The sequence below is a fragment of the Aotus nancymaae genome, unplaced genomic scaffold, assembly GCF_030222135.1.
Source record: "Aotus nancymaae isolate 86718 unplaced genomic scaffold, 86718_ANA_hifiasm-v0.15.2.pri h1tg000029l, whole genome shotgun sequence".
NCBI lineage: Eukaryota > Metazoa > Chordata > Mammalia > Primates > Aotidae > Aotus > Aotus nancymaae.
In genome coordinates, this window is record NW_026988442.1 from 87,153,435 (window position 1) to 87,178,887 (window position 25,453).

The 25,453-nt window shown below is 42.4% G+C and overlaps 1 protein-coding gene and 1 pseudogene across 2 annotated transcripts; one reads left to right on the forward strand and one right to left on the reverse strand.

The window, feature by feature from the left end:
• The first annotated feature begins 1,588 nt into the window (after positions 1-1,588).
• Positions 1,589-14,130, forward strand: TSN (translin). 2 transcript variants are annotated; one of them, XM_012468364.2, is made up of 6 exons: positions 1,589-1,795; positions 3,489-3,582; positions 4,657-4,753; positions 7,323-7,438; positions 8,389-8,468; positions 10,948-14,130. In XM_012468364.2, exons 1-6 carry the CDS (start codon positions 1,730-1,732, stop codon positions 11,179-11,181), a joined length of 687 nt encoding a protein of 228 aa, XP_012323787.1. In that variant the 5' UTR covers positions 1,589-1,729; the 3' UTR covers positions 11,182-14,130. The 2 variants fall into 2 exon arrangements, with proteins under 2 accessions (XP_012323787.1, XP_012323788.1); XM_012468365.2 differs by lacking the exon at positions 8,389-8,468 and having other exon boundaries at positions 10,948-11,111.
• On the reverse strand, positions 14,071-14,793 carry LOC110567714 (derlin-2-like; annotated as a pseudogene).
• Between the last annotated feature and the right edge of the window lie 10,660 nt (positions 14,794-25,453).

Here is a 25,453-nt window from a genome sequence, read left to right on the forward strand (position 1 = left end):
AATAAGAGCGAAACTCCATCTCAGAAAAAAAAGAATAGACCTGGGCCAGGCGCGGTGACTCACGCCTGTAATCCCAGCACTTTGGGAGGCCGAGGCGGGTGAATCACGAGGTCAAGAAATCGAGACCATCCTGGTCAACATGGTGAAACCCCGTCTCTACTAAAAATACAAAAAATTCGCTGGGCACGGTGGTGCGTGCCTGTAATCCCAGCTACTCAGGAGGCTGAGGCAGGAGAATTGCCTGAACCCAGGAGGTGGAGGTTGCGGTGAGCCGAGATCGCGCCATTGCAGTCCAGCCTGGGTAACAAGAGCGAAACTCCGTCTCAAAAAAAAAAAAAAAAAAAAAAAGAAAAAAGAAAAAAATAGACCTATGAGGCTGGATGCGATGGCTCACACCTGTAATCCCAGCACTTTGTGAATCCAAGACAGGCGGATCACCTTAGGTTGGCAATTTGAGACCAGCCTGACCAACATAGAGAAACCCCATCTCTGCTAAATATACAAAATTAGCTGGATGTGGTGGTGAATTCCTGTAATCCCAGCTACTTGGGAGGCTGAGGCAGGAGAATTGCTTGAACCCAGGATGTGGAGGTTGCAGTGAGCCAAGATCATGCCATTGCACTCTAGCCTGGGCAACAAGAGCAAACTCCATCTCAAAAAAAAAAAAAAAAAAATTAGCCAGGCATGGTAGTGCACACCTGTAATCCCAGCTACTCAGGAGGCTGAGGCAGGAGAAGCCTTGAATTAAATATGATCCTTCATGTAAAGAATTTAGAATAACGTCAGGCACAAATCAAGCAATAAAGTATCATTTAGTTGGTAAGAATCATTCCAATTTCATGGATTGGAATGATTCTTATCAACTAAATGATAAGCAGACACACATACACAGTATCTGTGTATGGAATAACTGTTCAAGAACATACACACACACACAGTATTTGTGTATGGAACTCTTCAAGAACAAGGAGGAAACCGTTATAGGACATGGAAGGGAAATTAGGGTAAGATGTGAGTGGAAAGAGAAACATCCCATCGCACATGCTTAAAAACGTTTAATTTAAAAATAGGTAATACAATCATATAGAGAAGACATTAAAATATTTTCACAGAAAATTTTTGTTCCCAATCTATTCCCTACTCACAGTCCTATATATGTTACTTTTATTTTCCTTTGTTTGGAAATATAAATGCACTGTCCTCCTACTTTCTCGCGAAGACTGCAATCTCTCTACATTCTTGTGCACTTGTTTTTTTTGTGCACACGCTTTCGCTGTGAAATATTTTCCCCTATATGCTGTTGTATATGAAATAAATACATACATGTAAGCTAAACAGCTCCGCTTGATCGCACCACCTCCAAGCCCGTCCCCGCCCTCCTTCAGGCTCACGTGCTCCGAGGGCCCCCTTCGCAAGTTGTTTCTGGCGATGCCTGTCCGAAGGCCTCAGACTGAAGCCCCGCCCACTCTCCCCCTCCTCTGCCCTCTGGACGCCCGCTTCCGTTCAGAAAGCAGCAGGCGGCGCCTCAGGCAGTGCGGCGGGCAGCCAGTATTCCGGCGCGCCGCGGGCCTCGGAGGACCCCAGCGACGGCCGTAGCGTAAGACCGGGGGTACGCGGCGACAGCAGTGGCGGCTGCGGCGGGTGTTGCGATTGATTGCGCTGGTTGTCTACGGAGTCCACTTCGCTGGCCGCCCTTGCCATACTGGCTGATTGTTGTGCAGCCAGCGCCATGTCTGTGAGCGAGATCTTCGTCGAGCTGCAGGGCTTTTTGGCTGCCGAGCAGGACATCCGAGAGGCGAGCCCCCTCCCTTCTCCATTCCCTTTTCCTCTCCATGCCTAGCTGGGCCACATCTCCCGGCCCTCCTCCGTCTTTGAGTATGGGGCGGTGGGGACGCCTCCGAGGGTGGGTTGCTTCCCCTCTAGCTTTAGGTTAGGGCACTCCCCGTCCCAAATTCTATCGCTCTTTCCTGATTCTCCGTGTTCGGGTCTCAGCTTCTCAGCATCACCTGCCTCGTTTGTGTCAGTTTTCCTTTTTTTCAGCACTTGCTTATGTCGAAGGCTCGAATAGCACCTGGTCTTCAGCGAATACGCATTTCGTGTATTTGTTGTTGGTGTCTTAAAAGCACCTATGATCTCCTGTTTAAAACTCTCCTATAATTTCCTATCCCACGTAGAATAAAATATTAGACTCTACTGTGGCCCACATGGTCTCTCTTCAATCTCATTTTACGCCCTCTCTCTTTGTGTATGATGTTCACTTTAGCTCTTTACTTCTAGTGCCCCAGTTAGCTTCCTTCCTGTTTGCCTTTACTGGAATTTGCATCTTTCCCGTTCTTTTCCTGGTTATCTCATATTTATCTCCTTGACCTCACAACCTAAACGATCTATTTCTTATGTGTTTTAGTAGCACATTAACTTTTTTTAAATGTGTGTAATGTTGATTATTTAAAAAATATCTTCTCCCCCATTATATGTTAAACCAGCAGAGGGAAGGGATTGTATGGTTGGTTCCCCAAGTATTTACACAGTGCCTCGCACATAAATGTGCTTAGTGAATATATATATATATTTTTTGGAGACGGAGTTTCGCTCTTGTTACCCAGGCGGGAGTGAAATGGCGCAATCTCGGCTCACTGCAACCTCCGCCTCCTGGGTTCAGGCAATTCTCCTGCCTCAGCCTCCCGAGTAGCTGGGATTACAGGCACGCGCCACCATGCCCAACTAATTTTTTTGTATTTTTAGTAGAGACGGGGTTTCACCATGTTGACCAGGATGGTCTCGATCTCTTGACGTCGTGATCCACCCGCCTCGGCCTCCCAAAGTGCTGGGATTACAGGCGTGAGCCACCGCGCCCGGTCGCTTAGTGAATATTTTGAAAATGAAGTAAAGGCGGGGCGCGGTGCCTTAGGGCTGTAATCCCGGCACTTTGGGAGGCCGAGGCGGGCAGATCACCTGAGGTCAGGAGTTCGAGACCAGCCTGGGCAACATGGTGAAACCCTGTGTCTTCTAAAAATACAAAAGAAAATTAACTGGGCGTGGTGGCGCCCACCTGTAATCCCAGGTGCTGCCGAAACTGAGGCAGGAGAATCGCTTGAAACCAGGAGGCGGGTTCAAGATCGCGCCAATGCACTCCAGCCTGGGCAACAGAGCAAGACTCCGTCTCAAAAAAAAAAAAAAAAAAAATTAGAAATACCCAACTCTTGTATTGCATTTAATTATTCCTTTTACAAATTATGTTCACACACATCATCCATTTTATAATGTCCCAATTGGATACTTGGGGTGAATGTGTAGCCGTTACCCTTTAAAGGCTACCTGAGGATTCTAAGACTTTTTAGTGACTTTTTGAGGTCTTACAGAGAAAATAAGTGGAAAAGTCAGGATTCCAACTTGGTTATGATAGATCACATGTACTATCTATGTGTTTGATGTGAGTGTATGACAATAGTTGTGTAGCGTATCTGATTTTCATTTTTATTTCTTTCTAGGAAATCAGAAAAGTTGTACAGAGTTTAGAACAAACAGCTCGAGAGATTTTAACTCTACTGCAAGGGGTCCATCAGGGTGCTGGGTTTCAGGACAGTAAGTTCTTTGTTTTGTATCCAAGTATCTCTTACGTAGAGAGTTAGTTTCTATCTAGAAGACATTTTATAATGAAAAATGTCTATCATGGTTTATGGTGAATACAAATTGAAGAAGTAGGTGATTTGGTAATTTTGATTTTTCCCCTTCCACTTAGTATGGTTTAAATAGAGATGTTTCCTCTATTGTGATAGCATTCTACTGATGATAATTAGAATCGCTTAACCCATTTCCTGTTTAGAAAAAAAAAAAGCCAGCACAGTCTTCTCAGGGTAAGCAGGAAAAGGGTTTATAACTCCCTTGTGTTATCTAGCGACTTTCAGTTGGCCCTTTTGTGTGTGTGTGTGTGTGTGTGTGTGTCCGTGTCCCTGTGTGTGTGTGTGTATCCAGCCTTTCAGTGATTGAATACCTTTTTTTTTCCAACTTCCTGTTGATTTGCATTGAATGCCTTTTAAAATGAGATTAACAGTATAAAGTGTTCTCAAATCAATGTGTTTACAGTGAGCCTTGTCAATGAAAGTCAAATATGTCAAGTTTAGAGATGGAACCTTCATTGTAAGTCATAGCCAGCATAGCTAAAAGAGCTGAAGTGTATTTTCAGATACAAGAATGATATAACAATGCATTGACACATGCCTGAGGCAAGTCATTTTTCTTAATGATATAGAGTTAGTCATCTTGATTGTGAATAGTTGGTAAAGGCCTTTTTCTGCCACATACAGGAAGAAGGAGCAATCCGATGTTAAGCATTCTCTCAGGAGTGAACAGGAATAGCGGCTGGTGCACAGCTCCTGAAGGATGATGTTATTTATAACAACTTAGCCAATTACCAGTGTGTCTCCTAATATATTCCCTTTTAGCAAGTTGTTTATTTTTCAGTATAGCTAATTAGTAGGGAAACTAGGGATGATATTTTGAGAGCCAGGTTGAAAAGCAGAGGTGTGTACATTAGTTGTGAGGTTAAAAAAAAAAGTTGATTCATTTCCAGATAGATTGCTTAGATTATTAAGGGAGAACTGTATTTGAAATTTGGTAAGTTTTTCATGATTACGTTTGGTTATCTTTTGTGATTAGTTCCAAAGAGGTGTTTGAAAGCTCGAGAACATTTTGGTACAGTAAAAACACATCTAACATCTTTGAAGACCAAGTTTCCTGCTGAACAGTATTACAGGTTTGTAAGAAAAATAACATTTTATAATGTTAAGTAAAAAAAAGGAGAAAAATTATATGTACCAAATGATTGCTTACAACTAGGTAAACATCGTAATGTGTAGAAGTAACAAAAAGAGAAGAACCAAACTAATGATGGTCATGACAAAAATTCGTGATTTTTTTTTCTTCTTTTTACTTTCTAAATCTTAAGGAACATGTATTACTTTTGCAGTGAAAAAGCAGTGAAAAAGAAAATGTGGTGTGAAGGTCAAAAGAATATCTTTTTGCTGTATTTAAGTTTCTTGTGAAATTAGATGAACTATAGTTACTGAGGTAATGAGATTAGGTGGCGGTATATATAAGTAGAGTTGAGTTTTCCTTTGAAGCTTGAATTTCACTGCCAAGTGACATATATAGCTAATATTTTATACCACATCTTCTTTTTGAATCTACAACACTGTTAATTTTAAGATACACCATTTTTTTATGTGGGGAAGGAAAATTTTGCAGTCATAATTGTGAAACATGAGTCAGGCGAGGTGGCTCACACCTGTAATCCCAGCACTTTGGGAGGCCAAGCGGGGGTCAGAACCTGAGGTCACGAATTGGAGACCAGCCTGGCCAGCATGGGAAATCCTGTCTCTACTAAAAATACAAAACTTTGCTGGGTGTGGTGGCTCACACCTGTAATCCCAGCCACTTGGGAGGCCAAGGTAGGAAAGTCGCTCAGACCTGGGAGGTGGAGGTTGCAGTGAGCTGAGGTCGCGTCATTGCACTCCAGCCTGGGCAACAGAGTGAGACTCCATCTCAGAAAAAAAAACTGTGAAACATGGATTGTAAAATGTATCCTGGTTTCATAGGTGTTAAACTGGGAAAAACTGTATCTGACTCAGGAATTTCTACTTATTTTAATTTTCTTACAGAAAAAGACGTTATGTTAAGACATATGTATCAACAGTAAATAGGATGAGTATTTTCAGGGGTGGATAGTCTAACCTCATGAGAATATTCTTTCAGGCAGAGGTTGACAAACCACTAGTGGCTGCTGCCTCTGGGAGCTAAGAATTGCTTTTATTTTTTCAAGAGTTGTTAAAAAAAAAACTCCCAGATAAGAAGATATAACAGTGAAAGTGGCCCACAAAGCCTAAAATACTTACTGCTTGGCCCTTTACAGAAAAAATTTGTTGATCCTTGCTGTAAGGCAGGGATTCCTAACCCCTATGCTGTGAACTGGTACTGGTCTGTGGCCTGTTAGGAACTGGGGTGCACAGGAGGTGAGCAGAGGGTGAGCAAGTGAAGCTTCATCTGTATTTACAGCTGCTCCCCATTGCTCCCTGTTACTGCCTGAGCTCCACCTCGTGTCAGATTGGTGGCAGCATTTGATTCTCACAGTAGTGCGAACCTCAATGCTGACTGCATGGGAGAGATCTAGGTTGCATGCTCCTAATGAGAATCTAATGCCTGATGATCTGAAGTGGAACACTTTCATCCTGAAACCATCCGCCCCACTTCTGTGGAAAAATTGTCTTCCGTGAAACCAGTCCCTGGTGCTGAAAGGGTCAGGGACTGCTGTTGTCATAACTGAAGCACAGAGAGAGGTAGGACAGTAGAACTAGCGGGGTCTTTAGAGACTGTCTCTAGAGGTCACACACAGGCTGTCTTCTGGCTAGATTTGGCCTTGAGAAGGGTTTATGTGACCTGCATTGTGTTGAGATCTTTTTTTGAATTTATTCCCACATTTGAAAATCAGGAGGCACAGTGTAACTATCCACAGGTTGTAAAATGTCCTTTTTTTTTTTTTTCAGGCTTCTAGCTCAGTATTCTATTACTTTAAGTCCATTTATTTAGTGATTGCAAATGGTAATTTTGTGAATCAGAATTTTGTTGGTATCCTGCACTCAAATTAAAATGTAGGAGTAAGTTGAGGCTTCAGTTGTCTTCAATCGTCAGTTGCAAACTTTTATTTTTCTCAGAGCAGTATCACTGTTCTTACTGATTAAACTTAGCACGATTGCTCTTGTCATCTGTAATCTTCAGTTGTAAATTTTCTTTTTTTTTTTTTTTCAGGCAGAGTTGCACTCTGTTGCCCAGGCTGGAGTGCAGTGGTGTGATCTTGGGTCACTGCAACCTCTGCCTCCCAGGTTCAAGCAATTCCCCCACCTTAGCCTCCTGAGTAGCTGGGACTATGGGTGTGCACCACCACACCTGGCTAATTTTTGTATTTTTTGTAGAGCTGGGGTTTTGCCATGTTGGCCAGGGTGGTCTTGAACTCCAGGCCTCAGGTGATCCACCTGCCTCGGCCTCCTAAAGTGCTGGGATTACAGGCATGAGCCACTGCACCTGGTGTAAATTTTCATATTCATCAAAATTGGACCATATTGCTCACTGATTAAACTTAAATAATTGTTATAAATTTGAACTTGTAAAATTTATAGTAAATGTCATATCGCTCTTTATATATTGGGGCTTTGCATAAGATTTTATTTGAAAAATGATCTTGTTTCTGCACTGTTTGAACATGGCTGTATTAAGCCCGTCTCTCTGAAGGTCTGTAGCCTTGGAGGTTAAGTGTGCTTATTTTCCTGCAGATTTCATGAGCACTGGAGGTTTGTGTTGCAGCGCTTGGTGTTCTTGGCAGCATTTGTTGTGTATTTGGAAACAGAAACACTAGTGACTCGAGAAGCGGTTACAGAAATTCTTGGCAGTAAGTGTCTTCATTAGTGGGACCTGCAGAATCAGGCATGGTTGCTTAGTTTTTGGTGGAAAGGGTGGTTGTACTTTGTTTATTAAAACAAATAAGAACTAACTAAAAACCACTTAGAGTCGTAGCTTGTTATCTGAGGACGACTGGATCCAGAACTCTCCCAATACCAAAATCTGAGGATGTTCAAGTCCCTTATATAAAATGGTGTAGTATTTGCATATAACCTATACACATCCTCCCACATACTTTAAATCATCTTTAATTACTTACAATGTCTAATACAGTATGAGTACTATGTAAATAGTTGTTATACTGTATTAATTTTAAAAATTTGTAGTTTGAATTGTTGTATTGTCATTTTTATTTGTTTTTCCCAAGTATTTTCAGTCTGCAGTTGGTGAGCACAGAGGGCCAACAGTACTTGGAAACACAAAAGCTAAACATAATAGTGGCTAACTCATTTGCACTTGCTTCTTTCAGTTTTTAAAATTGGATTTTAAAAAATTCCAAGCCTACAGAAAAATGGAAAGAATAGTATGATAAATACCTGTTTACACGCCACTTAGATTTGCCACTTGTTAACATTTTGCTACATCTGCTTAATCTTCTCATTTTGTGTCTTTGTCAGGCATTTGGAAGGTAGTTGCAAATATCATAACTCCTTTCTTAAATGCTTTATCCTGCACTTTCTAACAAGTATATTCTCTGACACAACTAGACACCATTTTTGATAATATTACTTTTTGAGGGAAGAGTGAATTGAATTTTGCTTAAGAGCTCAAAAAATCCACAGTGCGGTCTAGTTGCCGAGGGTGTGAATATATTAAAAAGCCAGTTTTTAAAAGATTCATCCTTTCTTCACTTAATTTGGGAGAAATTATGTGTGTATTTTTATATTCTGAGGCTTAAATTGCATTCACAGCATGCCTTTGTTTTCATGTGTTTTTTAGTTGAGCCAGATCGGGAGAAAGGATTTCATCTGGATGTAGAAGATTATCTCTCAGGAGTTCTAATTCTTGCCAGTGAACTGGTAAGCTCAGTAATTTGCTGGTTGCTCTTTTGATGTTTCTGCTTCACTGTCAGTTTTTAAAATGGGTACCAAAATTCAGGAAGTCTTAAATCTTTTCTAAGCCATCTCTCAGTCACCGGTTAGTCATTGACTGGCACTGTATGGTTACAGTTTACCAGGCATCAGAGCAAAGCCAGATCAAATGAGGAGTGCATACTTACTCAGTTATGAAATTTTTTTTTTTTGAGGTAGAGTTTTGCTCTTGTTGCACAGGCTGGAGTGCAATGGTGCGATCTCGGCTCACCACAAGCTCTGCTGTCCAGGTTCAAGTGATTCTCCTGCCTCAGCCTCCTGAGGGGCTGGTATTACAGGCATGTGCTACCAAGCCAGGCTAATTTTTTGTTTTTAGTAGAGACGGGGTTTCTGCAGGTTGGTCAGGCTGGTCTGGAATTCCCAACCTCAGGTGATCCACCCATCTTGGCCTCCCAAAGTGCTGGGATTACAGGCGTGAGCCCCTGCGCCTGGCCTGAGTTACGAATTTTTTTTTTTTTTTTGTATTTTTAGTAGAGCCGCGGTTTCACTGTGTTGGCCAGGCTGGTCTCTAACTGTTGACCTTGGGTAATCCACCCACCTCGACCTCCCAAAGTGCTGGGATTACATGCTTCAGCCACTGCGCCTGGCCAGTGAATTTTTAAAAGATGATAAGACCTTTTCTTTTTAGGGTAGTGGCAAAACATCTATTCTTGGTAACCGTGTTAATTCATGTAATTGTTTTAGAGACATATATCTATATAACTATATAAGTTATTCTTATCCTATATTTCATTAATCACTATCTAGGGAAATTGCCCTGTAAAAGTCTAAAGAGGAAAAATGCTATCAGTAAAAATTGAGTAGTTATGCTAGAGACTGTATCAGTCTGCAGAGGTGAAAATATTTACAATCAGGCTTGTTAAGAAAAAGTTTGCTTGTCCTTGCTTCACAGGAAAGCAGTCCAGGGCTGGTCTGATGATTCCTTGATCTTTGGCCTGAGGTTCTTCTAGTCTTAGCTTCTTTCTTATGTTCCAGAACTGTTGCTTTATTCAAATCTTCACTGTAGCCAGCAATAGGAGGAAATGGGAAAAGGGTATGCCCTCCTACTTTGAAGAAATTTCTTTGAGGCTGTACACACAAGTTCTATTTAATATCTGGTGCCTTGCCTGCAGGGGAGGCAGAAATGGAGTCATGGGAGTGGGTATGTGTGCATTGAAAACCTGAGGAAGATGGGGAAAATGGATAATGGGGTTCATTTGCCGGCTGTACCACTTGTCTGACTCGTTGGAGACACCTGATCAGTAAACTTCAAGCACCTTGTCAGTATTAGTTGTTAAGTGTGAGATGTCTTTAGGACCATACCTGTTGGGGCTAGGTGCAGTGGCTTACACCTGTAATCCTGGCAATTTGGGAGGCCAAGGTGGGAGGATCACTTGAGGCCAAGAGTTTTATTCCAGCCTGAGCAACAAAGCAAGACCCCTTTCTATTTATGTTAAAAAACAAAACAAAAAAACCTGTATGTGTTGAGAATGCACTAAAGAGGTAGTGTAGGTAAGCCTGGAAAAGTGGAGAGGATTTTACAGAAAGGGGTATCTTTTTTAATTATTTTATTAAGCCAGTCAAACGTAGCATTGTTGGGGTTGTATACTGAGAAGGGGAATCTTGAGTTGGGTCTTGAAATAAATCTTAGCTCTCCTTCAAGACAGTGTTAAACTGACGTAATTTTAGCTACTTATCTCAAGTCTGCCTTACTTTTTTTTTTTTTTTTTGAGACAGAATCTTGCTCTGTCGTCCAGGCTGGAGTGCAGTGGCGTGATCTTGGCTCATTGCAACCTCTGCCTCCTGGGTTCAAGCCATTCTTCTGCCTTAGCCTCCCAGTAGCTGGGATTACAGGCGTGTGCCACCGTGCCCAGCTAATTTTTGTATTTTTTAGTAGAGACAGGGTTTCACCATGTTGGCCAGGCTGGTCTCAAACTCCTGATCTTGTGATCCACCCGCTTTGGCCTCCCAAAGTGCTGGAATTACAGGCGTGGGCCACCATGCCCAGCCTGCCTTCTTGATTCTAGATGACTGGAGTTGCAGCTTAGTAGGTGGGCTCTAGAAATGTGATCATTTGGCAGAGGTCGGAAGAGATAGCAGAGCTGCTGTGATGACTTTGTCATTTATTTCTTCCATATGATAGCAGATGTGCTGTAAAGATGCTTGTGTAATGTAACACTTTATTATGCAATAGCCAGTTTAAGAAATTAGATGTTATATTAAATTTTACTTGGCAGAAATGGTCTCATTTTCAGGGGGATTCTTTTCAGAGAAGCTCCTGTCTTCTTTGTGCTTACATATACCCTGAGGTAGAACATCAGCCTAGCTGTTTATGCTGGCCTGCGGTTCTTCTAGTTGTGATTCGGAGGAAGATGCGCTGAGGAGGAGCCATGTTGTAACAAGCCCCCATTTCTCTTTCCTGGTATAGTCGAGGCTGTCTGTCAACAGCGTGACTGCTGGAGACTACTCCCGACCCCTCCACATCTCCACTTTCATCAATGAGCTGGATTCCGGTTTCCGTCTTCTCAACCTGAAAAATGACTCCCTGAGGAAACGCTATGATGGATTGAAATACGACGTGAAGAAAGTAGAGGAGGTGGTCTATGATCTCTCCATCCGAGGCTTCAATAAGGAGACGGCGGCGGCTTGTGGTGAAAAATAGGAGGCTCTCCTTGCTCCTGGCGTTGCTGACCTCAGCGGTTGCCAGGAAGGGGTGAGCCCAGAGTGCCTCTTACGGTAGTTAGGATGCCCAGTTACTAAACACTGCGCTTTATTTTCTTAACCAGTTGTGTGGTGTGAGTATCAGAGTTGAAACACTTTTTTGGGGGTAAAAAATAGAGCCTTTACATGGACAGAATTTTCTTCGTTATTTTAGTGAATTTGCTCTGTAATTCAGTGTATTTCAGTTCTGTCAAAAAGTGTAAATGTTAGTTTCTTGGTAAAGTCCTTTTCTTGCCTACCTTGACTGTTGATGTACTGATTGAGAAGTTCTTTGTCTCGTTTGTGATTCTTCCAGATGTGATGCTTGATATTTTCTATATCCAAGTTAGCCATCCACACCCAGGCATAGCCTGGATACAGTATAATAGCATAGATAATTAAAAAGATGGTTGCCAAGCAAGGAAAACTTATTTTATATTTTCCCTTCCTTATTTTAAGCATTGTGAGTAAATGAGATGGTGAATTTTTTTTTTACCAAGGGAATTACAGCCCCAGGTTCTCTCTCACTGCCATCAAAATATAAAAGATTAAACTGCAAAGTCAAGTTCAACAGATTATTTTGGAAGGTTTTTGTATTAAGGGATTTAGTAACATCTTGTCATTTGGTTCTCCACCAGGCAGGGAGTAGGGCTTAGTGTTTTAAAACACCTCTGCTTTCTGATGTTGCCTTAATGTTCTGCTATTGCAGCAATTAAAAATTGTCTTCATGTACATTTGGAACTAACACGTTATGTGATATATTCCTGAACTATAAAACCTTTTTCCCAGCAGTCAGCAAGATCATTTCATCTGAGAGTATAAAGCCACCCACGTAAGTTAATAAGCAAAATCCTGACCATTATATTGTTAGAGAAAAATGCTTTCTTTGGAAGAAAGTTAAAATAGTGAATTATAAATAAATCAGGTCAGGTGTGGTGGCTCACACTTGTAATCCCAGCACATTGGGAAGCCGAGGCAGGGGGATTGCTTGAGTTCAGGAGTTTGAGACCAGCCTGGGCAACAGAGTGAGACCCCATCTCTATATGAAAATATAAAACACAAAAGCACACACAAAATAAGTCAGTGGGATTTGGTAATGTGTTTTAGAGTTAAGAAAGTTCAGGTTGTTGTGACTTATCCCAACAGGCAGGTTTTAAATGTACAGTTTGAGGCAAGTTATGTAAATACTGTTGGTGGTCTTTCCCCCATGCCCCAATTTTCAGGTAGTTCTAAAAGTATGTGCCAGGAAACTCTTGTTATTGAATTGAGATGATTAAAATGGTGACTTAATCCATAGTTATTTTGCACGCACAGAAAGGAAAGTGCTTTCCAGAATAATATGAAGTATCTAACAGGTGGGATCAACAATTTGGGCTTCCTGTTTGTATGAGGGGCTATTTGGCATACCCTTCACAGCTTTTATCAGGCCCCAAGTTAAAGGCTGACTACGTTTTTCCATCGCGAGGAAAGAAGTTGAAATGAGACATGAGTTACTGTGCATTGGGATTTTAGAACAATTTTCTTGACAGCTTTTTGTGAAGTTTGTAGGAAGACAAAGGTGTTAGGTTCTTCAAAGTGCCCATGATGGTCACTTACAATGTGCGGTAATAGCACTGCCAGGATCAAGCATGAAAGGCTAATTATATCATCACACATAAGGCAATAAGTTGGATAATAGGGTTTTTTTCCCCCCTCTTTAAGTATTGATTCTGCTTGAGAATACTGAAGTACTTGCCAGAGGTTGTGGATTTTAGTTTTAACAAATGCAGTTTACATGGAGAAGCATACTCTGGTCTTGGAATTCCATTTGAGGATTTAGAAGTGTCATGTTTATAATTATTCAGTTATGTTTGTTGCTGGCTTGTTGTAAAGCAATAAAAATTTTTTTGGTCTTTTTGTAACTGAGTGTGCTGCTATAAGAACTCTTCCATGTAGATAACAAATTCTGAGTATATTTTGAGGCTAACGAAGACCGGGGTGACAAGCACATACTGCTGTGTAACGGTTACACCATCCAAAAGACACCAGCTGCTCAGAGTTTTATGCTGTAAAGCGCAGATAACATTTGTGTGTTATAACTTGATTGGGGAATTAAAGGTCATTTAACTGAAGATGTTGGAAAAACCTGGGCTCTGGTTTTAGTACACCGGAATTCTTTTTTCCACTTTCAGAAAATCAAGCAGGTTAGAGAAAATAGTGATGAATTAGGGGACACTTTCTAATGGATTCATATATCAGAAGAGAACCAGCCATATACACTTGGGTAGATTTGCTGTCTTAAACTTGAATAATAATATAAGTAATGCTTAAGGGAGTTTAATAGAGTAAAGGAAAGCTTTGACAGTGTCTTCAGACCTCTAAGAGGCTAAAGAGATAAGACAAAGATGCAGTTTGCTGCTATAGTAAGTTTCATAATTGTATACTCAGAAATTAAAGCTTGCTTGTTTCTTGGTCTGGACTAAACGATTTGTCCTCCTTTTCAGATAGAGCATCACTGTCAGGGCTGACACCGAAATAAGACTTTCCCTGAGCTTGAAATAATTTGTGTTTTTTTTTTACAGTGAGAGAAAAATGGAATTCAGTTTTATTTTGTCCTCTCTGAAACTTCCATTTACACCATGGCCTCATCTATCAAGAAAAGGAAGGAAAAAGCCCCGCCTTATACCATAAAAATCAAGTACTCATGTACTTGTTACGGGTGGCAGGGTATTTGTTTCTAGTTTTTTGGCTCCAAGAAATTACACTTTCAGTACCAGTGTAGTGAGGAACCACTGGCAAACTGCTGGAAATGTCTTCTGGATTAGTCACTGTACCATTTCATAAAGTGCTTCTGGAGTTAAAATCTGCCAGGTTGTCAAAAGTGTCCACACTTTTGCAACCAAGGATAAAAGAATCCCAATGGGTAGCACTGAGTCCTTCCCAGCTGGGTCTCATTATTGGCACTGCTGCTTTAACCTCCGAGGCGCCGGCCCTCACCCCAGGCGAAGCCTCCTGGCCGTTCTTCAGGTAGTGGATTGTAATTTGGATCCTCATCTGGTGTATCAAAAATAGCTTTCAAGATAGATGGTGTTTTCAGAATTCTTATTCCACCAGGCGGATTAGGAAATACATCTTCTAAGAAAAAATATATGTGTCCAACTGCAATACCCAAAAGGTCCACAATGATTGAGTTCCCCAACAACAAGGAAAACCCCATGAGCACCCAGGGCAGAAAAGGGGCCTGGAAGTTGAGAAGGCCGAAGAAGTTCATGCGGACATAGGGGTTCCTTTGGCTCCACACGTAGACGAGCATTATTGTAAAGGCCTGGCCCAAGAAAACTAAGCTCACAAACAAACCAAAAAGAGAAAAATCATGTTAAACAAAAAATTGAATCCAACTGGCCCAAAAAATAAGGAATTGGTGATTAATCTCCATATTTGAAAGTGTTTAAAGATTAATTCAGGATTGAAGTACAACTGAAAAGGTGTGATCAATTCCAACACGGCTGCGGTGGTGAGGACGCAGGCAGTGGTGTAGGCGCGGCTGACCGGTGGGATCTGCAGGTACTCCAGCCGCAGGCTCTGGTATGCCATCTTCCCCCCAATAATTTGTTTTTTTAGTATCTAATAAGCATCGAACAAGCAAAAATAAACAATGTCCCTTCCACTGGACAACAACAACAGCAATAACAAACATTTAAAGGCGGTAAAATTGCCGGGACTGGTTGGTTGAATGAGTGAGCTGGGTGCAGGCAGTCAGGGGAGACGGGATGGGAGAGGGAGAAATCTAGCATCGCTGGCAGGTTTCTGGCCCAAGTTTGGTGCCATTCACTGAAGTGAGGAGTGTAGCAAGATCGAATGTTTGGAGGCGGGCTGGGCAGCTGATACATTTGCTTTTGAATGTGCTGGATTTATGACACTGGAGCAGCCAGATGGATAAATCAAAAGCGGGTAAGAGCTTCCTGGAGAGCATGTAGAATGAGAGCCACAAGCTGTGGACAAATTCTCGGTTAACAGCATGGCTTAACAAGGTAAGCAGAGGAAATAGAGTCTGTGAGGAAGTGGAGTAATGGTCAGAGAGGTTAACAGAATGAGAAGAGTGGCTTGTTTCCGAAGCCAGGGAATAAAGGGTTTTAAGTTTTTGGGTGAGAGATTGAAAATAATCTACGGCCTGGGAGCTCCATGACTGATCTCAGGTTATCCTGTGGTAACGCCACTAGAGCTCATAGGCAAAGAACAAGGTTCATTTCTCACTTGTGTTCCCTCTCCAGTGCAGCTTAGTTGAGGATCTGCTCCATGTTGTCCTTATGTAGGGTGACAGAGCAGCCACTAACTAGACCATTGTTAAGTTGTAATGGGAGAGGGAGGGAGCTGTGGAGTGTCTTGCACAAACACATGATCTGGTCAATCTAACAATTATTTGTTTTTTTTAAGAGACAGTCTGGCTCTGTCACTGGTCTGGAGCGCATTAGTGCACTCTGGGCTTACTATAACCGTCACCTCCTGGGCTCAAGTGATCTGCCCACTTCAGCCTCCCTAGTATTAATAGCTGGGACTACAGGTGCATGCTACCATGCCTGGCTAATTTTAAAATTTTTTTACAGAGACAGGGTTTTGCTCTGTTGCCCAGGCTGCTGTCAAACTCCTGGGCTCAAGTGATCCTCCCACCTTGGCCTCCCAATGTGTTGGGAGTACAGGTGTGAGCCACCACACCCAGCCTCAATTCATTGTTTAGAGCTAGACGTGTGGCCCTGCTAAACCACAAGGGGGTCAGGAAGTGAAATCCTATCTTGCAGAACGAAAGTCAGGATGGATGGACAAATACTGAAGTTTGGGGGGATGTTTAGTTTGTAAAATAAATAGTAGTAATATTTCCATAAACACCAATTGGCTTCGGAGGGAGAATGCCCCAGGACCACTCCTGTTTGACAGAGTTCTCTGGTGTGTGTGCATTTGTTTGTGTTATGAGTATATTAAGCCAACATTCAATGAGGTCTCCATGTTCCAAGCACTGGGCCCAACATTTTATCTAGTTACCTCATTTTGTCCTTATAACCACTCTATGAGGTAGCTACTACCATTTTCCCTATTTTAGATTTGGCTTAGAGAGGGCAATGAACTTGCTGTGAGTTCATAGTTGTGAAATGGAAACTGCAATTCAGAACCCAGTTATTCTGGCTCGACATTCAAACAAACAGACCATTTCTTCCTGGGTGCTCTTGCGTGGAATCACTTCATAGCCTGACAAGGCAAATGTCAAATCCACAAATAGTTGAGAGCACACAGTGTATGTTTAACTTTTAAGTGTGGTTTGCCATAAAAATGAGCATGAAAATAAATAGACTTGGTCCTCACCTTCAAGATGTTTAGATCCAGTTGCAGGGGAGGAGGTGGCGAGAAAAGATACGAAACGGGTAAGAGGTTAAATAGTCAACTAATATTTGAGTGCCTACTATGACTTATTTTTAACAGCTTTGTGGAAATACATTCACATATAAAATTGACCCATATTGAGTGTACGGTTCAGTGATCTAATTTACCATGTGGTGGAAGCATCACCATAAATCAGTTTTAGAACTGTTTTTTTACTCCCCAAAATATCTCTGCTCGTACTGCCAGCCCTAGATGACACTAAACTAATTTTCATCCTTATAAATTTGCCTTTTCTGGACGTTTCATAGAGATGGACTGCTGCAGCGCATGATCTCGTGTCTTTTCACTTAGCGCAACGTGTTTAAGGTTCATAACATACATGAGTTTGTTCCCCCTCCCCGCTTTTTTTCTGAGATGGAGTCTCGCCCTGTTGCCAGGCTGGAGTGCAGTGGTGTGATCTCGGCTCACTGCAACCTCCGCCTCCCAGGTTCAGGTGATTCTCCTCCCTCAGCTTCCTGAGTAGCTGGGACTACAGGTGCATGCCACCACGCCCAGCTAAGTTTTGTATGTTTAGTAGAGACGGATTTCACCGTGTTGGCCAGGATGGTCTTGATCTCTTGACCTTGTGGTCTGCCCACCTCAGCCTCCCAAAGTGCTGGGATTTACAGGTGTGAGCCACTGCACCTGACCTGTTCCTTTTTATTGCAAAGTAGTATTCCATCGTTTGGATATTCCACATTTTTTTTTTTTTTTTGAGATGGAGTCTTGGTCTGTCACTCAGGCTGGAGTGCAATGGCACGATCTTGGCTCACTGCAATTTCTGCCTGCTGGGTTCAAGCGATTCTCCTACCTTAGCCTCCTGAATAGCTGAGATTATAGGCATGCATAACCATGCCCCACTAATTTTTGTATTTTTACTAGAGATGGGGTTTCACCATGTTGGCCAGGCTGGTCTTGAACTCGACCTCAGGTGATCTGTCCATCTCAGCCTCCCAAAGTGCTGGGATTACAGATGTGAGCCACTCTGCCTGGCCAGATGTTTCACATTTTATCTATACGTTCATCACATGATGACATCTATACATTCATCACACGATGACACATTTTAAGTTTTCATTTTTTTGGCTATTATGAATAATGCTGCTCTGAACATTAGCATTCAAGTCTGTGGGTGAATGTAAGTTTCTATTTCTTTTGGGTAGATACCTAGGAATCTGTGGTAAAAATGGTAATTTTATGTTTAGTTTTTTAAGAAACTGCCAATCTGTTTCCAAAGTGTCTGCACCATTTTTAATTCCCACCAGCGATATATGATGGTTCCCTGCTATGAATTTAGATTCAAGATGATAACAGATAGGCTGTCGTAGTCACAGTACTTAGTTTCTAAATAACTTGTGAATAATTGCTATAGGAGTTTAGGAGGTATAGTTTGAACTAGGTCATGAAAGAGGTGAGGTTTTATTTATTTATTTATTTTTGAGACAGAATCTTGCTCTGTTGCCCAGGCTGGAGTGCAGTGGCACAATCTTGGCTCATCGCAACTTTTACCTCTTGGGTTCAAGCTATTCTCTTGCTCCAGCCTCCTGAGTAGTTGGGACTACAGGCGTGTGTCACCCCACCTGGCTCATTTTTGTATTTTTAGTAAAGACAGAATTTCACCATGTTGCCCAGGCCGGTCTCGAACTCCTGACCTCAGGTGATCCACCTGCCTCGGCCTCCCAAAGTACTAGGATTACAGGTGTGAGCCACCACGCCCAGCCGAAAGAAGTGAGATTTAGACAAGCATGGAACTAGGAGAAGACCATTTTGGTTGGGAAGAATAATTGACACCAATGTGGAAATGTGTCACATTTGATGGGATTAGGGATGTCACCCATGTGAGTGGAGGAGAAACCCTGGCAAGGTTGGATTGTTAGGTTTAGGAAAACTTGAATTGAGGGGTTAGGGAGTTTGGACTTCGAATGATAGGCATTGGAGGACTGGAGGGGTTTTTTTTTGAGGAGAGGAGGGAGCAGCTTTAGAGTCAGTCCTGGTTTTGAATCTTGCATCTGTCATGTTATGAATGGGGAGAGACCAAAGGCAGGGACACCTGTGAGCAAGCTCTTGCTGTCTTTGAGGTTGTAAGGGTCAGACTGGGTAGCTGGCGATAGGCATGATTGGGTAAGGGGCAGATGGAATGCACTGCAGAGAAAGAATTGACCAAATCTGCTGACTGATGGAGTTGGGGTAGACAGAATAGGGGTTGAGAGAAATGAAAAGCTGCCTGAGCTTCTGAAAGAATGTACATGGGAAAAGAGGTGCTAGTTTCTGGGGGAAGAGGGGAAGATGTGAAGTTCAATTTTGCAAGTGTTGAGTTTACTGTGCTAGACATTGCACGACTGGCTGCACCTTTTGGATTAGATTTTTGGGTGCCTGAGGCTGGAGGCGAGGGAGTCCTTTAGATAGAGTGGATCTTGGAACCGTGACTGCGAAGAGGGAGCCCGGGGTCATGATTGAAGATATCAAAGATGGGAGACGCCGGAGGCCTGTGTCAGGTGTGCCCAAGCAGGAGCTGGGGCCAATATGTGATGAATGCAGTGTGTTTTCTCTCCTACTGCACTAGAATTCCTTGCTATGAAGACTTTAAGGTTTTTGGCTGAGGAAAATAAACCTATGAAAATATGTAGAATCCCCAAACAAGAAAGTTGGGCTTGTTAGAAAAAAAAAGTGACAAAGGAAGTAACCTATTTAGCCTGACCCTTACATCAGTTACTCATGATCATCTGGTGTCATTTAATATTAATTAGCATTTACCCACAGCCATCTGCTCTGGCTAGAATTCTGCGTTCATCTGTTGCAGCTGTGTTTTTTCATGATAGAATGCTGGCCTCGCTGTCTGGACCAACCAGCTGGACCCGACAGCAAGACCAGTTCAGAAGTCAGAAAGATTCCCCTTCAGCCTCCTCTGCCATGTCCCTGCTGTCAGAGCTTCCTTTGATGACCCTTTGTTCACCCTGACAGTGGAAGTGAAGCAAGATAAATTTTTACAGTTGGGAAGTACGAAGGGCAGGATGTTTGCTTTTATTCTGGGGGAAGACTGCAAGATTGTTGTAATCATTTAAGGGGTTGTTTTGAAAGCACAGCTGATGGACTGGGCCCTTCTATTTTAATACACTATTAGACCCAGCACCAATACAACAAAGATTCTTTTTTTTTGAGACAAAGTCTTGCTCTGTTGCCCAGGCTGGAGTGGAGTGGTGTGATATTGGCTCACTGAAACCTGAGCCTCCCAGGTTCAAGCAATTCTCCTGCCTCAGCCTCCCAAGTAGCTGGGATTATAGGCACCTGCCACCAAGTCTGGCAAATTTTTGTATTTTTAGTAGAGATGGTATTTTACCATGTTGGCCAGGCTGGTCTTGAACTCCTGACCTCAGGTGATCCACCCGCCTCAGCCTCTCAAAGTGCTGGGATTACAGGCATGAGCTACCACACCTGGCCACAACAAAGACTCATAATCAGTCAGTGTTAGTGTCTGTTTGGACTTTATTTCTTTGCATCTACATGTTTACTCTCACATCTCTAAGACAAAGAACAAAGAACCAGCAGAGATGGACCCAGGTTCTCTTTCTTCAGCTGTTCCCAGGAGAGTTTGGCCATCAGTCTTCCTGGGATCAGTCCCGGAGGTGGGCATGAGTGGGTTAACAGCAGGAGTCCTGCCCAGGGGACTTGGGAAGCCTGTCTTATGTACTGTCCCACCCCCTCAAAGAACAAGGACATGACTTTTTATTGTTTTATGAAACTGATCAAATGGTGCTTGGGTTCTTGGGCTGTGGCCTGCCTGTATCACTAAGCAGCTGTAACCTTTCCTTAAACTGAAAACAGTCAGAAAGAGGAATATTTCCCCAATTATATTCACTGAGGAAAAAGGAAATGGGGTTTGCACAAGCATTTGTGAGCTGATTCCAGAAGGAGAAGGAGAACCTTGGCTTTAATCTTCATTTAAAAAATACACATTGGAAGGAGAGGAGGGAATATAGCTGCCTGGTGTTCTGTCGCAGGTACGCTGGGAGTTGTGGGGAATGTTGAAATATCTATCATTGCTTCATGATACATTCTGTATGTCTTCCTCCGTTTTGACTCGTGTTACTTTTACTAGCAATAAGGAATTATCATAGAAAATTGGGAAATTGGCTGGACATGGTGGCTTAAGCCTGTAATCCCAGCACTTTGGGAGGCTGAGGCAGGATTGCTTGAGCTCAGGACTTTGAGACCAGCCTGGCCAACATGGTGAAACCTCATCTCTACTAACAACACAAAAATTAGCCGGGTATGGTGGTGGGTGCCTATAATCCTAGCTATTCGGGAGGCTGAGGCAGGAGAATTGCTTGAACCCGGGAGGTGTAGGTTGCAGGGATGTGGAGGTTGCAGTGAGCTGAGATCACACCATTGCCCTCCAGCCTAGGCAATAAAAGTGAAACCCTGTCTCAAAAAAAAAAAGGGAAAAGGAAAGTGACAAACAGAAAACAAGAGTGAAGTACAGAAGCAGCCTGGTTGGTTACAGCTGGGTGTTTGCCTTATTCGAACCATGGTTTGAATGGTCGGCAACATTTGATTGGCCAAAACTCCTGATTGGCACAAGTGTAGGCTGTGGTCTGTTTACACCTCCACTTGTTGTAGTTCACGAGGTACAGAGAAACCTTTAGGCCGAACTTAAAATATGTAAGAAGGCAGATTTAGGCTAAACTTGATTTAACAGCTGACATTATTAAAAAAAACATATCACTGTTGGATATCCTCTAAAATCAGACAATGTCATATGCCATTTTCTGCTTTGTGAGAGCATTTTTACATTCATCATATGACTTTTGAAGCTGTCCTGTGACTCATTCTGTGTGACTCCTTAGGTTAAGGGCTTCAGATCAGGATACTAGCACCTTAGAAGCATCTGGTCTATTCCTAGTCACTGCTCTACCTACCGTAAAAGTAACTGCTATCCTGACTCCTCTCATGATGCGTGAGTTTTATCTGTTTGTGAACTTAACCAAAACACCATAATTTCTGTAACATTTTGACATGACCTGAGAGTACAGGCTTGAGCCACCTCACCTGGTCCAACATATATAGTTTAAAAAAATTATTTATTTATGTATTTATTTTTGAGTCAGGGTCGTGCTCTGTTACCCAGGCTGGAGTTCAGTGACACAATCATAGCTCACCGCAACCTCTAATTCGGGCTCAAGTGATCCTCCTGTCTCAGCCCCCTGAATAAATGGGACTACAAGCATGTGCTGCCTCACCTGACTAATTTTTTAAACATTTTTTGTGTAATGAATCTTGCTATGTTGCCCATTCTGGTCTCAAACTCAAGTGATCCTCCCTCCTTGACCTCCCAAAATGTTGAGATTACAGGCATGAATCACTGCATCCAGCCTATACTTTTTCTTTTATTTTTTAATTTTTTGAGATGGAGTCTCGCTCTTGTCACCCAGGCGGGATGGAGTGCAGTGGCGTGATCTCGGTTCACTGCAACCTCCACCTCTTGGGTTCAGGCGTTTCTCCTGCCTCAGCCTTCCAAGTAGCTGGGATTACAGGTGTCTGCCACTACACCTGGCTAATTTTTGTATTTTTAGTAGAGGTGAGGTTTTACCATGTTGGCTAGGCTGGTCTTGAACTTTTGATCTCAGGTGATCTCAGTCTCCCAAAGTGCTAGGATTACAGGCCTGAGCCACAGTGTCTGACCTCATACTTTTTAAAACAGAAAAATAATTAATAAATTTATTCTGATATTTTCAATCCAATTTCCAGATGATAGCATTTTAACTTTTTTGAATTTTATGTTTGACTCTCTTTTTTCTACCCTAAACTTTTTTGTGCTTGATGATATTACAATAATTTCTTACATGCCTTTTCTTGCTCTCTATATTTATATCCATATCTTTTGTTCTCCAATAATTTCAAAATACTCATTCCAGGCTGGGCTCAGTGGCTCACGCCAGGATCTTGGCACTTTGGGAGGCTGAGGCAGGGGCTTTAGACCAGCCTGGGCACAACGGAGGTATCCCATCTCTACAAAAGTAAAATAAAACTTTAAAAATCCAAAATACTGATTTCAATGATGTTGTTAACATTAAGTCTACTGAATGTGGTTTAAAATTTCTTCATGGTTCTTTTTTGTCCTTAGGATGTATTTGTATTTGTCCTTAGGGATGTACTATTAAAATGAAACTATGTGTTTCATAGTCACTTGAAATAATTTTTATGCCATAAACTTGACATACGATGAAGTTCATTAGTTTCAGCTTGAGTATGATTTTTAGGAGTGGCTTTGTTTTTGCTTTTAATCTAACTTTATACAAGGTACATTCAAGGATGCTTATGTTTTATCCTTGCCCCCTCCATTCTGTTTTTTTTTTGGTTTTAATTTCCCTAGAGTCATGGTTTTCAAACTGTGTGCCAAGATACCCCAGGGCACCATTTTGAACTCAAAGGGGCACCTTTGCTAGAAACTGGTTTAGAGCCAAGAAAAGTAGGCGGAGAAAGCTGTAGCCAAGCTCATGCTGCACCAGCAATCTGGGTGGGAAGCAAATTTGGATGCTGCACAGCCAAGAGAGTACCAGCAAGCCCTAGGCAGACAAGCAGCCTCTCTTCAACTCTAGCCCCTCCCTCCACTCCATTCTTACCCTTGTTCTTTTCCTCCTTTAGGATTGGGTGCTTACACATTTCTGAAGTCTTGCTTGGGTCAAAATTCCCATCGCTCTTGGGATAAGATTGGGATAAAGTTCCCAGGCTAAAGCATTCTGTAGCTGAGGCTTGAATTGTACAGTGTCTTAGGGATAAGAAAACAGGTTCCGAGCTGTGCCCTGCACTGGGACTTGAGCCCACAGCAAATGGAAGGTCCAATTCTGATGCTCCTTCGTTTGCCATGCTGCTGCCACAGTCTCTGCTTTCAGGGAATTCGCTGTCTGATCAGGGCAGTAAGGTGCAATGTAGGACACCAGCAATACAGGGGTGTGTAAGGAAAACAGGGTGGACTAAGAACCTGTGAGTGCAGTAGGTCTGAGCCGCCTGGGGACACCCACATTGCAGGTGGGTCATCCCATTCTAGCACCCACCCTCCACAGTCAGCTTTGCCTCCGAGTCCTTATCAAGTAAGCTTGGAGAAACATCAACACATCAGCTAACCTCTTTGGCTGAAAAAAGATTAAGAGAAAAGATGAAATGGTAAGGGTAAAGAATCTCATTTTTTCTCTAGAAATGTATCAGATAGAAAGAGAAAGTCTCAGGCCGGGCGTGGTGACTCACACCTGTAATCCCAGCACTTTGAGAGGCCGAGGCAGGAGCATTGCTTGTACCCAGGGGTTCGAGACCAGCCTGGGCAATACAGTAGGACCCTGTCTCTTAAAAAAAAAAAAAAAGGAGAAAAGAAAGCAAAAGTGTCTTATAATTCTACCTTCCAGAAACAGGTGCTTGTATCAGTTTGACTATATTCTTTTCTATAGATATGACTTTCTATATTTTTTTCTATAGATGTGACTGAAGAAAACATTTAATTATGAAAAATGTAAAACTCTGGAACAGTTGACTTTTATAGTGAACACCTATAAAACTACCACCTAGATTTTACCGTTAACGTTTTATTCTGCTTGTCTTATCGTATATTTGTCTTGTTGTACTTTTTTTTTTTTTTTTTTTTTGAGACAGGGTCTCCCTCTGTCACCCAGGCTGGAGTGCAGTGGTGCGATCTTGGCTCACTGCAGCCTTCTCCTCCTGGGTTTAAGCAATTCTTCTGTTAGCCACCTGAGTAGCTGGGATTACAGGTACGTGCCATCACGCCTGGCTAATTTTTGTATTTTTAGTAGAGGCGAGGTTTTGCCATGTTGTCCTGGCTGGTCTTGAACTCCTGAGCTCAAGTGATCTGCCCACCTTGGCCTCCCAAAGTGCTGGAATCACAGGTGTGAGCCACGGCGCCTAGCGATTTATTTTTTCAAGAGAAAAACTTCACGTGCTCTCCTGGAGCCTAAGACAAGATTGATCTATCTATCTGTCTCTCTATCTATAGATATATATGCACATACACACACACACACACACACACACACATACTTATGTACTCACATATAAATAGAGTCAAGCCTCATTATTCACAGATTCTGTATTTGTGAATTCACCTACTTCTCAAATTTATTAGTAACTCCAAAAGAAATCTTCATGGTCATTCCCAGACATGCTCAGAGTGGTAAAAATTGAGTTCTCCAATGTGCACATTCCCAGATGAGGTAAAAAAGGGGACACTCTGCCTTCCTGGTTCAGCTCCCATGCTGTAAACATGTGTCCATTTTGTGGTCTATTTAGTGCTATCTTTTTAACATTTAAAAAATTTTAAATGTAACTTTTTTTTTTTTTTCTTTTGAGATGGAGTTTTTGCTCTGTTGCCCAGGCTGGAGTGTAGTGGCATGATCTTGGCTCACTGTAACCTCCCCCTCCTGGGTGCAAATGATTCTCCTGCCTCAGCCTCCCTAGTAGCTGGGGTTACAGGTGCCCGCCACCATGCCAGGCTAATTTTTGTATTTTTACAAAATACAAAAGGTTTCACCATGTTGGCCTGGCTGGTCTTGAACTCTTGACCTCAGGTAATCCACCCGCCTCAAACTCCCACAGTGCTAGGATTACAGGTGTGAGCCACTGCTTCCAGGCTTAACTTGTTTTTGGAGATGGCGTCTCACTCAGTCACCCAGGCTGGAGTGTTGTGATATGATCATAGTTCATTGCAGACTTGAACTCCTGGGCTGAAGTGACCCTCCCTCCTCAGTCTCCCGAGTAGCTGGGACTACAGGTGTGCCACCACACATAGCTAACACTTTTTACATTTGTATGCTTTTTGGGGGAATTTCACTGTTTAAAAT

What these genes read in the sequence shown, in the direction of transcription:
- TSN (XM_012468364.2), top strand. Translation starts at nt 1,730, where the DNA reads ATGTCTGTGAGCGAGATCTTCGTCGAGCTGCAGGGCTTTTTGGCTGCC. An exon ending in GGGTGCTGGGTTTCAGGACA is followed by an intron (nt 3,583 to 4,656) that starts GTAAGTTCTTTG and finishes TTTTGTGATTAG; the next exon opens with TTCCAAAGAGGTGTTTGAAA. An exon ending in GGTTACAGAAATTCTTGGCA is followed by an intron (nt 7,439 to 8,388) that starts GTAAGTGTCTTC and finishes TGTGTTTTTTAG; the next exon opens with TTGAGCCAGATCGGGAGAAA.